Here is a 14533-nt window from a genome sequence, read left to right on the forward strand (position 1 = left end):
AATACAGTGAGTCTGAAAGGTGCAGCCAAATGATCTAATAAGCCTTGTCCTCTTTAAAAGCATGAAATCTGATAATGTAATAATGCCATTTTGGGAGGTGCTTTATCTTGCGTGTTCACACTAGATTTACACAATACAGTCACTAGTGCCAGAGCCAAACTGAGCTGACTTCTCGCCTATCTTTATATATGATCATGGGTCTTTGTAATCAGTTCTTGATGGTGAGATATCACCGCATTCTGATGTTCACGCTCTTTGTTGCGGTCTCTATCTCTGGAGTTCTCTTTCTCCCCCTCCAGTCCTCTGAATAAACATGATTAGTTAGGTTACAGACTCATTCTAACAATAATGAGGCACAGTGTTTTCTTATCTGATCAGGAAAGAGTGTTTTTTTTCTTCTTCTCTGAACAGTTTGAGTCTCGGTATGCCAATCCAATAGACACAGAATATCTAGAATTGATGCTTCATTTGTGTCATATATCTGGCACCTTTGGATATGGATTCGGATCCGGCGCCTATTTTAGTGAATGCCTCACCTCATAAGCTTCTAAATCAATTTGTACAGTAAAATTTTGAATATTCCAATCTATTTGGGATTTCTGACCTGTAAGGTTGCCAGAATAATAATCATACACTGTTTGATAATATGCCAGAGGAAAACTGGCACCCCGACTGGGTCTGGTTTCTCCCAAGGTTTATTTTTCTCCATCATGCCCTGATGGAGTTTTGGTTCCTTGCCACTGTCGCCTTTGGCTTGGCTTGTTCAGTTGGGGACACTAAAATTATGATCAAAGTTATTTAACTAAATATACAAATAAAATTAATTAATTAGGTCTTATTTAATTCTATAAATTATAATACTGATCTGCCAACATTGTCACTCTAAAATAAATTAAAATAAGCTGATAACATCACTGTTTTCTCCAGAACGACCCTACAGCCAAATCAAATTTTGTTGCAATATTGTCCTGTTTAACACTGTGAAGACACAATCATCATTGTAAAAGCGATATATAAATAAAGTTGATTGATTAAGTGATTGATTAAAACAGAATTATTGTGAAAAATAAGAGGCAGACCACACTTTTTTTCTTTTGTTTTGTGACCCTTCCAACCTGCTTAGATCCATCACTAGTCCTTGTTCCTGGACCCGATCATTTACGAATTAAAGCATTGCATGGAATGACTTCCAACATCTCAAATTGAATTAGCATCTACAGTTGAAACTTCCCAATGAATGTTGCAGCGGAAGAAGGAATGAAGGAATGTCAAAAAAAGAGTGAGAGATGAACAAAAGGAGGCAGATTCTGTCCAACGCCTCTCAGAGGAAGGCAGGATGGAGTGAGGGATTTTAATGAAAGTGTAGTGGATTAGAGAAATCCCTGGAACAATATGAAATCATTACAGCCGCAGTCGACATCAAAGTCCCACTGATTGAGCCCCCCAAAGCCTTTTCACACAGGGAGCGGGAACGCGGCGGAGAACATGTAAACCAGAGCTGAGAGCGGCTGACCACTGCGCTCCGAGAGAGAGAGAGAGAGAGAGAGAGAGAGAGAGAGAGAGAGAGAGAGAGAGAGAGAGAGAGAGAGAGAGAGAGAGAGAGAGAGAGAGAGAGAGAGAGAGAGAGAGAGAGAGAGAGAGAGAGAGAGAGAGAGAGACATGTACGGATTCCAGACTTCTGACATTTAGAGAGACCATCATGGGATATGGACTAAATTAAAGGGTATTCATCATCTTACATGGCTTCCTTATTTTCAGATTGTTTATGCAGATATTCTCAACTCTTTTAAAGGAATTTTCTGAGTTCAGTACAAGCCTAAACTCATGGACAGCATCTGTTGCAAACATGTTGATCACTGTGTAAAATAATTTCAAGGCGCCCGTCAAAACAACCATAAATCACATTTACAGCAATGCACTTAAAATTTCCCTAAAGCCCCAAAAGGGACATGTTGATGTTGAGAAAAAAATTTGATTGAGGAAAACTTTATTTGAATGCTTTTGCTTAAAAACATGTTTTGAGCTCTAAAGGTTTTGCGAGGGAAACCGTTTGGGAGAGAAGGCAAAAGCATTAACTTATTATTGTTCCTCCCATCTCATATTTTGTTTTTCCACCACCTTGTCCCTTCAGGAGCTCCATGTTCCATGAAGGTCTATGGGGCAAGACATTTAATTTCACTCGAATACACATTGTTTGAAATACAGCCACACGACTTGAACATTATACATGTTTACATGAGACTAGAGTGATAAAAATTACTTCCAAGTAAATGACCTACAAAACCAGTAAACATTTTTCTGAACCACTCTAAATATATATTTTTTTCGGACTGTCTCCTTACACTAAGAGCAAATAGCCGCCTTGTTGGCAGAGGCTATTTACACTAACTCCGCCCACTGACATCTGGTTGGTTCCAGACAAAATGACAGAAGACATTAGATTGTAAACAGTACCAATAGAGTAGGGGTATGGCAAGAAAAGTCACACAAAGTGTCAGTGTCAGAAAGTCACAAATCGTCCCGAGTTCGAATCCTCCTTCTGCCGAACTCGCTCTGATCCCTTTTCCCATCACATATCAGATCGGAAAGGCATTTATTTTCAATAAAAATGAAGAAAATATTTTAAACAAGTGAAAATAAAGTGTCTAGTGCGTAATTATAAAGTATTTATCAGCTAGGGGTTTAGGAAGGGCTTCCTTGTCTCAATAAGGTGGCATTCATTTAATAATTTTAATAAATATAATTATTTATGCTCTAAAATATTATTGCATTAAAATACTGCTATTTTTACTTAGTATAAATAGAAACTATTGCTATTTAAACAGTGTAAAAAGCATCTATCACTAAGAAAATATACTATTTTCGCTTAGTGTAAAAAGCCACAAATCTTTTTCACTTGGATGTACATCACAATCTTTAAAAAAGTCTGCCTTTACTTCTGTTACATTGTGACTTAAAACTTTCCCAATAAACCAAAAATTGTTTATTTTTTTCCAACCGAGGGATGAGTCAAAATTATTTTTGAGGTAGTCTAAAATAGACATAGAATTGACTCACATAAAACATACATAACCTTTAAATAGGACAGCATTCACTTCAAAAATCATCCCGAGCCAGGAGATCTTTGACTGTCTGACAAAAGTTTCTGGCTCCTCTTGACCCCTCCTCAAACGGACACAATGCGGCTCATTTATTGTCTGTACGATACGCCTGTCCCTTCTTATTTCTGGAGGAGGGGTGTGGGGGATGGGGCTGTCAGTTGAATTAAAATACCACGTAATAATAATAATAATATAAATAATGACATTGATAAAAGGGCTAATCTACACAAAACAAAACAGCGTGTTCCTCCCTGATTGTATGGGTTGTTGCGGTATTCAATTAGGCCATTTTCACTGGCATATTAATCATCTTTTCAACAAACAAGCCGGCGTTAATTAAAGCGGAGCGCGAGGATAAAGACGTGTTGCTGGATCATCACTCCGTTTATCAGCCACGCACACACACACCCCGCCGTTTAGCAAATCCCGTGCAGCGCTGCGAGGGGAATTTCAATGCTCTCTGGTTTGGAGCTGGTTTTTGGGAGGGAAGGAGGTGGATTTTGCGAGTTTGAAATACAGAGACTGTCAATGTGAAGCCCTCTGCCCTTCACCGCTGGGAGAAGAATTCATTCGTCAGTTTTATTTCAAGCCCGGAGAGTAAATCACTCTAGCCCCCGAAAAACGCACAAGAGGAAGTCGAAACTCTGTGCTTCCCTTTTTAGGGCCTCGACGGGGAAGATAGTCAGACAGACACCTTTGAATGGGGTTTAATATAATAAATGAATGAATGAATGTTTGGCTGACACTTTAGACTATATATTAATGTACATATTAGCGAGCTCCCAAATGCATATGCTGTTCCATACAAAGATTTTCAATACTTTTACCAAAATTTCCATCCTAATACCCGCATTTATTTTTAAATTTAGAGTTACATTGACATGTATACATTTACTTTTATCTTGGTAAAATAATATGGATTACACATACAGTGCCCAGTGCACTTTGTTGATTGCAAATAAGCCATATAAAATTATGGAGATTTAACGTACACATGTTTTACACAATATTTTATAAATGTTATATTTGAATTATTTTCTTATTCTTTAGACTTATTGGGCATGTTCATGAAACACACACCAAACAAATGTACAGAGCACTGTGGGAAAAAAAAATCAGGTCTCCAATTGAACATTTTCAAGTGACTGATCACATCTACATTTTTTCAATTCTGTGAATTAAATTGCATCAATTCACAGAATTTTAATTTGGCTGAAAATTTTTGATGTGATCAGTCACTAGTTTCAAATGGAGACTTTTTATTTTTACAGTGAGTAAATCATTTGTAAAACTGTATATTGTCACATTTAGTTTATATAGTAAACAATATCTTACACAAAAGTCTGTGTTTCATAAATGAGACCTGTTGTGTTTTATCCGTCATTTTCTTAAATAAACTGAGTATTACATGCGCTCATTGTGCGTCCAGGGCAGACGGTCTTTTTGAACCCTACCCATTCACGTAGTGCACTTTGCCTCCGACATCTCAGCCTGCGAAGGACTACATCACACAATCATGCCACACTCCCACAATCCTTTTCTTCTCTGGCTGCTTGATTCGAAGCACACTCAAACAGCCTGCTACACCACACTGAGATCTTTCTCATTCTCTCACGCATTCTCTCTTGCCCTTTTACCGTCTCTCTCTCCAGGAACTAGTGGCAGAGAGAGCGAGAGAGAAGTCAAAAACCCGCGACAATGTGCCAGAGAAATATCAGAGTGGCTTTTTTTTTTCACTCGTCACCCAAGCCAAAGATGGGCCGTCTCCAAATCCTGCTGCCCTATCAGACAAATTAAAGTAAATCAAGCATGAAATGAAGCAGGAGAGCCCGGAGATAAGGTCCCTTTAAGTCCCTCACAGATTAGACCACTGAGAGAGAGAGAGAGATGGAAGAGAGGGACAGTATGGAAGGAAAGAGGTGCAGAAAAGGGCGGTTTGCTGGTTTCTCTGTGGCAGACAGAGCTTTTGATTAGTTCATGTTGGCCCTGATGTAGAAGAACAGTGGATATATTCCCTCAGTTAATTTTTTTTTTTTTTTTTTTTTTTTGATAATGACTTTTGTTTATTTTAGTACTCCAATGTTCCCAAAGTGCTTTGGACTGTGACTACATTTTTGAGATGAAGTTCATTGTGAGTTCATTTGATGTACTGAAGTGGAACGGTACAAAAAATATTTTAAAAGGAAAAAAAATATTTTCCGCAATTTTAATATGGATTTTCTCACCCATTGGATTTAATTATAAGTCTGTTCTCAGTTTTAAAGTTAAGTTAGTTTCATGTTAAAATTTTTTTAACATAAAATAAAAAATGAATGCTTTTTATTTTCTAAATACACGTTGCTGTTGTTATTCTAAATGATCTGTGCACATTATTGCAGAGTTAAAAAATATTTTGTAATCTTTTGTCAAAATGTAATAACTTGCTCCAACTTCACCCCATTAACCATCTGACTTCCTAAAGAAGTATTTGTGTGTTTGTGTGTGTGCATGTTTTTGTGAAATATCAGGACACAAATGTGTTTTACACAGGTATACAAGGAGAGGGTGCAATATGACGACATTACCCATACCCCCACTTTTCAAAAGGCTTATAAAACCTACAGGATGAGGTTTTTTGAGAAAGTAAAAATGCTGAATGTTTCCTGTGATGGGTTAGTTTAGGGGTAGAAGCAGTGTAGGGGGATAGAAAATACGTTTTTTACAGTATAAAAACCATTACACCTGTGCAATGTCCCCACATTTCACAAAAACAAATGTGTGTGTGTGTGTGTGTGTGTGTGTGTGTGTGTGTGTGTGTGTGTGTGTATACAGTATGTGTTTGGACAATAGAAGTCAATGGGAACAGAAACTATTTGGGTCTCTTTAACCTCTTTAACCTTCACAAATCTACTTGTATTTTCACGTTAACTTGAAATGTACAGTCTCAAATTTGTAATTTAGATACCATCATGTTGCTGTAAACCCAAATAACTTTCTTTCTTCCATAAAAAAAAAACAATATATTTCACAGAATGTTCAGTCTGCTTTTCTTCATACAGTAAAAGTGAATGGGGAAAATGACTGTAAACGCATACTCTTAAAGTTTTTTTGCTTCATCGTTATTTGATAAAAATCTTCCTGCTTAATGCAGCGCTTATTATTTATTAATTTTGATATATTTAATTATTTACTTATTAAAATTGTTATTAAATTAAATAATACATTTTTTTATTATTTTTTTAAAAACCACACTTGTGAATAAATTGTCAAAGATAAATTGCTCTAAAGTACAAACATCTGTGAAGTCACATTTATTTACATATATTGCGCTTTATACAATACAGATTGTTTCAAAGCAGCTTCACAGTGATAGCAGGAAATATGTCATCATATATAAAGTATTGTTGTACATAATTTATCAAAAAAAAAAAAAAAAAAAATATATATATATATATATAAAATTTTTGAGTTATGCCCCCCCACTGGTGCCTTCTGTAGTTAAATACATCCATTAATCCAGAGAGGGGATGGGTGTAAAGGCTTAACCCTGATCTCCTGAAAGCACTGCCTTAAGATTCTCTTTATTTATCAATCCATCTGCCGGCATTTCGCATCTCCTCCTGAAACTGGATAATTTAACACGCTTCTGCACTGTTCATATCAAAACTTTCAGCAGAAAGAGGCTTAATCCACCTTATCTGAAGCCCTGTCAAAGCAGTGAGCGAAAGCCTAATCAAAGAGACAGGCAGGGTCACCCAGGAGAGGGTCCGATGGATGGGGTGTATGATTTCTAATTGTGATCCTATATGCTCACACTGGGGCTTAGTCTACTCATGGAGTGGTGTGGTGTGGTGTTTTGGTTAAAGATCTAGGCTGGTAACTGTAAAAAATGTAGGTTTGAACCTGATGAACTTTCAGCATTGTGCCCTTGAGCAAGGCTTGAAACCTCAGGTTACTCCAGATGGGTTGTCCCTGTAGTTTAAATGCAAATAATATACAAGGCATTTTACATCATATTATATTACTATCTGCTGCCCTGTACACTACCGGTCAAAAGTGTGGGGTCAGGAAGATATTTATTTATTTTTTATTTATTTTTTATTTATTTATTTTGGTCAGAAGTGACACATTTGTATCACACAAAAACACATCTGTTTTCAACATTGATAATACGAAAGAAAGAAAAAGTAGGTGAACAACATATTGGAATGATTTCTGAAGGATCATTTGACACTGAAGACTGGAGCAATGATGCTGAAAATACAGCTTTGCCATCACAGGAATAGTTATTTTAAAATAGTTAACAATATTACTGTTGTTACTCTATTTTAAGTCAATATAGGTAAGTTATAAGTAAGTCAGCCTTGGTGAGCATACTAACCCCAAACTTTTGAACAGTAGTGTACTTTAAAGAGACGTTTTTAATGTAAGATAAGTTCAAATAAGGTATAACTATTTTTTGTTATGTCTTCTTCAGGGGAGCTCAAAATTGTTGGTGAAGGAGGGGAGAGAAGGATTTTATCTTGTCAGGCACTTCTACTGGGCACCACGTGGGGTCCTTTCCCTGGGAAGATTGAGGTGGCCACAGGAGGAAGTGACAAGGTGGGTGTTGTTTGTTTTGCTTGTTTGCAAAATGTGGACATGATAACCTGATTTGGGCCAGGTCTTTTCTAATTAGTTCATATTTCAGAGCAACGTGTAGTTGAACGTTTTTTTATATTTATTTTTTTACTTTTTCACTTACCAACTAAGAAGCTGTTTTGATGCCTGTTTTATGCTTGCATCAAAATAAAAATAAAATAAAACATTTATAAAACATAAAACAATAATAGATGTAGCTGTCTGTTTAGACTTTTAGCACTTTTAGCAGTTCTTTATCTTCAAAAAAGAAAACTTGCAAACAACATTATACAATCAACCTTCACAATAAATGTGCTACACCAGTTTGCTTCCATCATGATTCTTTAATAACACACCCTAAATATGCACTCGTAGTTTTGAACATTATTGTTGTGGTGTTTGTTCTGGTGCATTCATCTCATAAAATACCACCATCATCACATAACTTAATATAAGCCTGTACTATTGTTATTTTTGTTTTGTCCACATAATTTTTACTTGGTATACAGTCTTAGTGAATTTCGGGTAATTACAGGAAGACTACAGACATGGAGACCAGACTGCCAGATTGAAAAGAGAGCAAGGGAGAGAAGTTAAATCATTTAAAAGCTTTGTGTGTCCATTTTGTATTTTGAGGCCTTGGAGAAGGTGGTGTTGTGTTTTGGAGTGTACGAGAGAGAGAGCGAGTGTGTGTGTCACGGGTAATCTGTGCCCGTGGCAGGTTTACCCTGTGAAGCGGACTGGTATCGCAGGCCCATTGTTGTTGCTCCTGTCAGAGTGGGGAGAGGCCGATGGAGGCCTGTGCTGGCCTGATAAGGGGAAAGAGGATTCAGCGGAGAGAGAGAGAGAGAGACAGGCAGAAAGAGAAAGAATTGACTCAAGGAGAGTGGAGTGCTGTGTAGACTCTGTCTTTTTCATGAAGTATTCCCACACAGTCAGATCTGCACAAACCTCTCTCTCTCTTTGCGGCTCCGTTCTGAGGATGAGTCTTTAAAAAGAGACACTATACGTACTGTAAGTGAGTAAACAGGTCGCACGTGGAAGGTAAACAAAGTCTGAAAAAAGTTTGTTTGGTTCTCACATGCTTTTACTGGTGTTTAGTAAGACAAGGCAAATGTCACTGTTACTGTCACTCGTACTTTGTGATCTCAAACCTCTATTCATAAGTATTAAAGTTTTGTGCATAACTCACCTTGCACTGAAATGAGCACCTGGGACCAGGTTCTATACTTCTGGGGGTCCTTAGAGACCCCTGTCATAAAAATCCCGAAATGACCCCTAACCCCCTAATCTGTCCTTTCAGAGCAGTTTCACTGTCAACAAACAACAGTGAGTTACAATGTTCAGTAATACAATAAATAAAACAATTAGATAAATAAAACAGAAAAAAAGATTAGCCTACTACTAATAAAAGTACAGTGCGACTTCTACAGTGATGGGCCGATTTCAAAACAAAACTTCCTGAAGCTTCGAACCGTTATGAATCAGTGAATCAATCGCATGTCAATTCGCCAAAACTGCTGTAATCACGTGACTTTGGCGAGCCGAATCATGAATTGATACACTGATTCATAACAGTTCAAAGCATTGTTTTGAAATCGGCCATCAATACATAAGTCGTTATTTCGGAGGGTTTTTTCACACAAAAACTATCTTAGTTGCTTCATAAAATGATTGTAGAGCCACTGTAGTGAGATGGGCTTTGTAGCGCCGTCTTTAGTGCCTTTATGGGTCTTGGGAGAGGAAATGACATTGGTGTCAAAGGTCTTTTCTGAGCCATCGGATTTCAAAAGCCAAAAAATAAAATAAAGTATAAATAAAACTTTGCATATTCTTCACTGAATGAATTAAATATACATTAATTCTTATTAAAGTTACTAATGTTATTCAGTGAAGAGTAGTGAATGACTCTTGTTGTTTTCTTTTGTTGTTTGATTAACATTAAAGCTACACTGTGTAACTTTTTTCGTTTTTTCTTAGCTAAAAACACTTCGTTCTTTTAAAGACATATGTGCTCATTAATGTATATTTACTTCTTTCAAGTAATAAAGTATTCTCGTAAGTTTATAATATGCCATCGAAAATACATACGGGTGAGGGGTTCGAATGTCAGTCGCCATGTTGCCCCTCCATCTTGAAAGTACATTAGCCAAAGAGGGACATACCCATAAATTCAAGCTTCGCCTTTCGCGTTTTAACACTCGATGGCACCGTGTCGAATGTGAAGAGGGGGATTGCCATGTTAATCTTGGACTAAATCGGCCACCGTAGGAGTTAAAACGAAATCAGAATTGAGAGGAACAGAAACTAATATTCACTGGATGCTCATATACCTTTTCACCGCTAGATGGGGGAAAATATCACACAGTGTAGCTTTAAATGACAGAGAGAGCAGCGGCTTTATTTAGGCTGCTATCACTTTTAGACCAAATGCACCTAGTAGACTAACAAGCATTCACTTACTTTCCCAGCTGTTTATGTTCACCAAAGATATAACTGAATGTGTTTAATCTAAAAAAGTTTCCAAGACAGGCAATTTTACATATTTTTTGCATGTATTTGTCCATTTAAGCACACACCCGAAGCCCAAAGTAGCCTGTACTTGTCTGTGCTTCCCTCCATCTCGGACTGCATGGGCAGAAAGCCACCTCTTTCTCAGCTCAGTACACTTTTAGGGTGCTGTCACACTTGTCATGTTTGGTTCGAACCCTGGTGCGATTGCTCAGTTAGTACGGTTCATTTGAACGCTGCCATCCAAACCCTGGTGCAGACCAAACAAGCGGGCTAAAAAGATTGGTCTCGATCCGCTTCCAAACAAACTCTGATGCGGTTCGATTGATATATGAACGCAACGCGGACCAAAGACATGTAAACGAACCAAAAACCAGATGTGATGTCACAAGCTGTACTTTATTTTTTATTTGAAAGGACATAATGTAAGCATACCTGGTTTTTCTCATCTAAGGACCTGTGTTGCCCATGAGTCGTTACAGATGACGGAACTGCCGTCTCTTTGCAGCAGATCTTCGTTTTTGCCTACAACGGAGGAAATACTGGTGCTGTTTTGAATGTTTTGAACATTTTATGAGCTCTTCGTGAGTTCTCAGCTGGTAAAAATAAAACCATATGTACATGCATAAAATGATTGTGTTTAATCCAGCACACAGTATTGTTTTGAATGTTCGGAAAGCAAGCTCCGTTTCGAAATAAACGTCATAAAAGCTGACCAATCAGGTTGTGACCGTATCCCTATGCCTTTGGTTTGGTAACTTTAGGTTCGCTGTTACAAATGCCAGTGAGAACGGTAAGCGGACCAGGACTATATGTTTTGTTTTTGTTTTTTGATCCAAACCAAACAAACCAAACTACAAGTGTGAATGCACCCTTAAACATTACAATTTGGATGTAACCTATGTTTGGCAGCTCTCTGCTTTAAAAGAATGGTACATAAAGTGAAATTGTTTTCACAATCGTTGGAAGCCAAAATAAAAAGTTAAACTAAAAAACAGCCCTTAATGATTCTTGAGAGCAAGGGTTGGTTCGGGGCAACACAACTTTTGCATGTAGGGAGGACCGGCACTGCCTGAGACATCTAGAGACCAGAATATCATAGCGACATGAGGATGAGCTAAGTAACCATATAACCACCAACTAGTAAAATCTTAGCAAGTGTATGAAAAATGCCCTTTTAATCCCCTACAAGACCCTACAGGAGTGATTCTTAACCATGGGACCGGGCAAACTTCCAAGGGTTTAGGATGACTGAGGTCAGGGGTATCCAAACTCGGTACTAAAGGGCCATTGTCCTGCAACTTGCCTCAACACACCTGCCTGGAAGTATCTACCTGGGAGTTTAATTGGGGTTAAAGCTACAATTTGTAGGACCGTGTGGCCCTCCAGGAGCAGGATTGGACAACCCTGACTATGAAAAAAAAAATACTATTGAAGACAATGGTGTCAATCAACTTTTTGGTTACCGGCATTCTTCAAAATATCTTTGTGTTCATCAAAAGAAAGAAATTCTGTACAGGTTTGGAACTTGAGGATGAGTAAATAATAGATTTATTTATATATTGTATATTGTATACTAATATATATATATATATATATATATATATATATATATATATATATATATATATATATATATATATTAGTAAATGATGAACTAGCCCTTGAAGTTGATTTAAAGGGCCCCTGTATTTTGATTTAGTTTGGCATACATGTCTACATTTACATGCAGGGACCCCAAGCAAAGCCCCTTGTCATCAATTTGTACTAATTTTAGATTAAGCCATCGCTGTCCTTTGAGATGAAGTGGATATGATCTCTGCTACCTGTAGGGATCAGGAGACATCCAGTTATAAAACAGCATCATCCCTTTATATCCCTATGGGGGGAGGAAAGGAAACCAAATGTTTTCCAGACTCTCAGACTGTTATCACTGTGCTTATCTCTCCAGGAGCACACGCTCCCTCTCTCTCGGGCCAAATCTGCATTTTTGCTGAATCCTATCATCTTCCTGCCAACTGGTCAATCCCAGAAAGGGCTGGCAGGTCATTGCTTATGGCCTATTAGAAATAGAGAGTCAGACACAAAAAGGAAATATACTTGTTAAAAAGAAGCACACTTTTGCATACTTTTACTTTTTCAAAAACTGAAGCATGATTAAGAGCATTTAGTGTCACTGTAAGGCCTTAAAGGTATTCTTAGGCATCACTGTATCTACAAACTGGAAACCAGTTGCTTTCAATTACTTGCCTTATGTTTCAGATCATTTTTTGAGCACCTAACCCTAACACTTCTGAACAACATAAAACATGTAACAGGCAGATTGAAGTACACAGGTACTATTGCACAGGTACTGACTATTAAGAACAGTATAAAAGTATTACAAAAAACCTTTTGCATTCCAAGTCTTCTGATCTTTATGTGAGTGAAACTTAACGTCTTAATTGCTGAAAATGATCCCGCTCCATGAACGCAGTCTCTCATTCAAAAGATATTCAGAAGATAAACAAGACAAATGAGATCCAGTAGCATTTCACATTCAAAGCTGATGTAGTGCATCTTCAGGTGGCTATTTTTGAATGTGTTTGTAATTTGAGAGTTAGATGGATATGGTAAGCGTTTTTGGGTCTGTTCCTAACAGAAAGCAATCATTAGGCCCTATTTAACGATCTAAGCGCATGGCACAGGTGGGACCAAGTCACACGTGTAAGTCTCAAGTAAGTCTCAAGTCTTAACCTTCAAGTCTCAAGTAAGTCCCAAGTATTTTTTTCCTAAGCAAGTCACAGGCTACGTCAAGTCAAGTCAAGTCAAGTCACAGGCTACGTCAAGTCAAGTCAAGTCAAGTCAAGTCAAGTCAAGTCAAGTCAAGTCAAGTCAAGTCAAGTCAAGTCAAGTCAAGTCAAGTCAAGTCAAGTCAAGTCCTCTAGTAGGTCAAGTCAAGGTCAAGTCACCCGTATAATTGTAATTTTAACTGCAGAAACTTATCCTAAAGGGTTAGTTCACCCTTTATTTAGGATAAATGTAAATTCAGTCATTAAGTTCTTAGTTGCTTCATAAAATGATTGTAGAGCCACTGTAGTGAGATGGGCTTTGTAGCGCCGTCTTTAGTGCCTTTATGGGTCTTGGGAGAGGAAATGACATTGGTGTCAAAGGTCTTTTCTGAGCCATCGGATTTCAACACTAATATCTTCATCTGTGTCTGAAGATGAACGGAGGTCTGACGGGTGTCCAACGACATGAGGGTAAGTAATTAATGACATATAACTAACTGTCAGTTAGTTACAATAATTTGGATTTGGATTGTAAATACTCATGTTCAGTAAAATACATTATAGAATCAAACAAAATTGTAACTTTATAAAATTATTTATTTTTCACTTCTGCCAACAGTGTTTGAAACTTTAACATTTTCAACATTGAGTCCATAAAACAAATAACAGCTTAACATCCAACAGACTCCTCTCTGAACACCTTCTTCTCTCTCTTTCTCAAACAGTTTACATACACACACTCTCTGTCACACACACAAACTCTCTCTCTCTCTCTCTCTCTCTCTCTCTCTCTCTCTCTCTCTCTCTCTCTCTCTCTCTCTCTCTCTCTCTCTCTCTCTCTCTCTCTCTCTCTCTCTCTCTCTCTCTCTCTCTCACACACACACACACACACACACACACACACACACACACACACACACATTCTCTCTCTCTCTCTCTCTCTCACACACACACACACATTCTCTCTCTCTCTCTCTCTCTCTCTCTCTCTCTCTCTCTCTCTCTCTCTCTCTCTCACACACACACACACACACACACACACACACACACACACACACACACACACACTCTCGCTCCCGCATGCAATTTTTTCCCTCACCCAGTTAACATCGTAGAATCGAGTAATTTTTGTTGTATGTGTGTTCAGGTGGCAGGCAGACTTAGGAAAAGTAGCCAAGTCTCGTACCGCTCAGATCAGGGGAAGTATTTTATATAAAAAAATAAAAAATATTTTGACCATATTTGTCTATTACTACATCTTTTTACTCAGCTACTACATTAGCTAACTACCAACTAACCTTACTGGGCAGAATGGCTCTTCAAATGACGGATGTAATTGTAGGTTGTCGTCTGGCTGTCCGTCCGTGATTTTAATGTTGCATGTCTTGCAACGCGCAACATTTGTGTGTGTAACGTTCGTCTTTTGCCATCTTGCGAATAATTGTTGAAGCCGAAAGCGATGATGACCCTCGTCCGGTATCCCTCTGGCTGACATGTTGATGTGATATCTGATCTAAGTGAGCAGGGTGTGTGTAAGGTATGAGAGGGCAC

General features: G+C 37.9%; 1 protein-coding gene across 2 annotated transcripts in view; it reads left to right on the forward strand.

Moving 5' to 3' along the window:
• zfpm2b (zinc finger protein, FOG family member 2b) overlaps positions 1-14533 on the forward strand; it is a 60058-nt gene that overhangs the window by 19732 nt on the left and 25793 nt on the right. For both annotated transcript variants that reach the window (XM_067426128.1, XM_067426129.1), the window contains exon 4: positions 7558-7682. In XM_067426128.1, coding sequence (XP_067282229.1) covers positions 7558-7682 — 125 coding nt within the window. The remainder of the gene's footprint in view (positions 1-7557; positions 7683-14533) is intronic.

Source organism: Pseudorasbora parva, chromosome 19, assembly GCF_024679245.1.
Source record: "Pseudorasbora parva isolate DD20220531a chromosome 19, ASM2467924v1, whole genome shotgun sequence".
Taxonomy (NCBI): domain Eukaryota; kingdom Metazoa; phylum Chordata; class Actinopteri; order Cypriniformes; family Gobionidae; genus Pseudorasbora; species Pseudorasbora parva.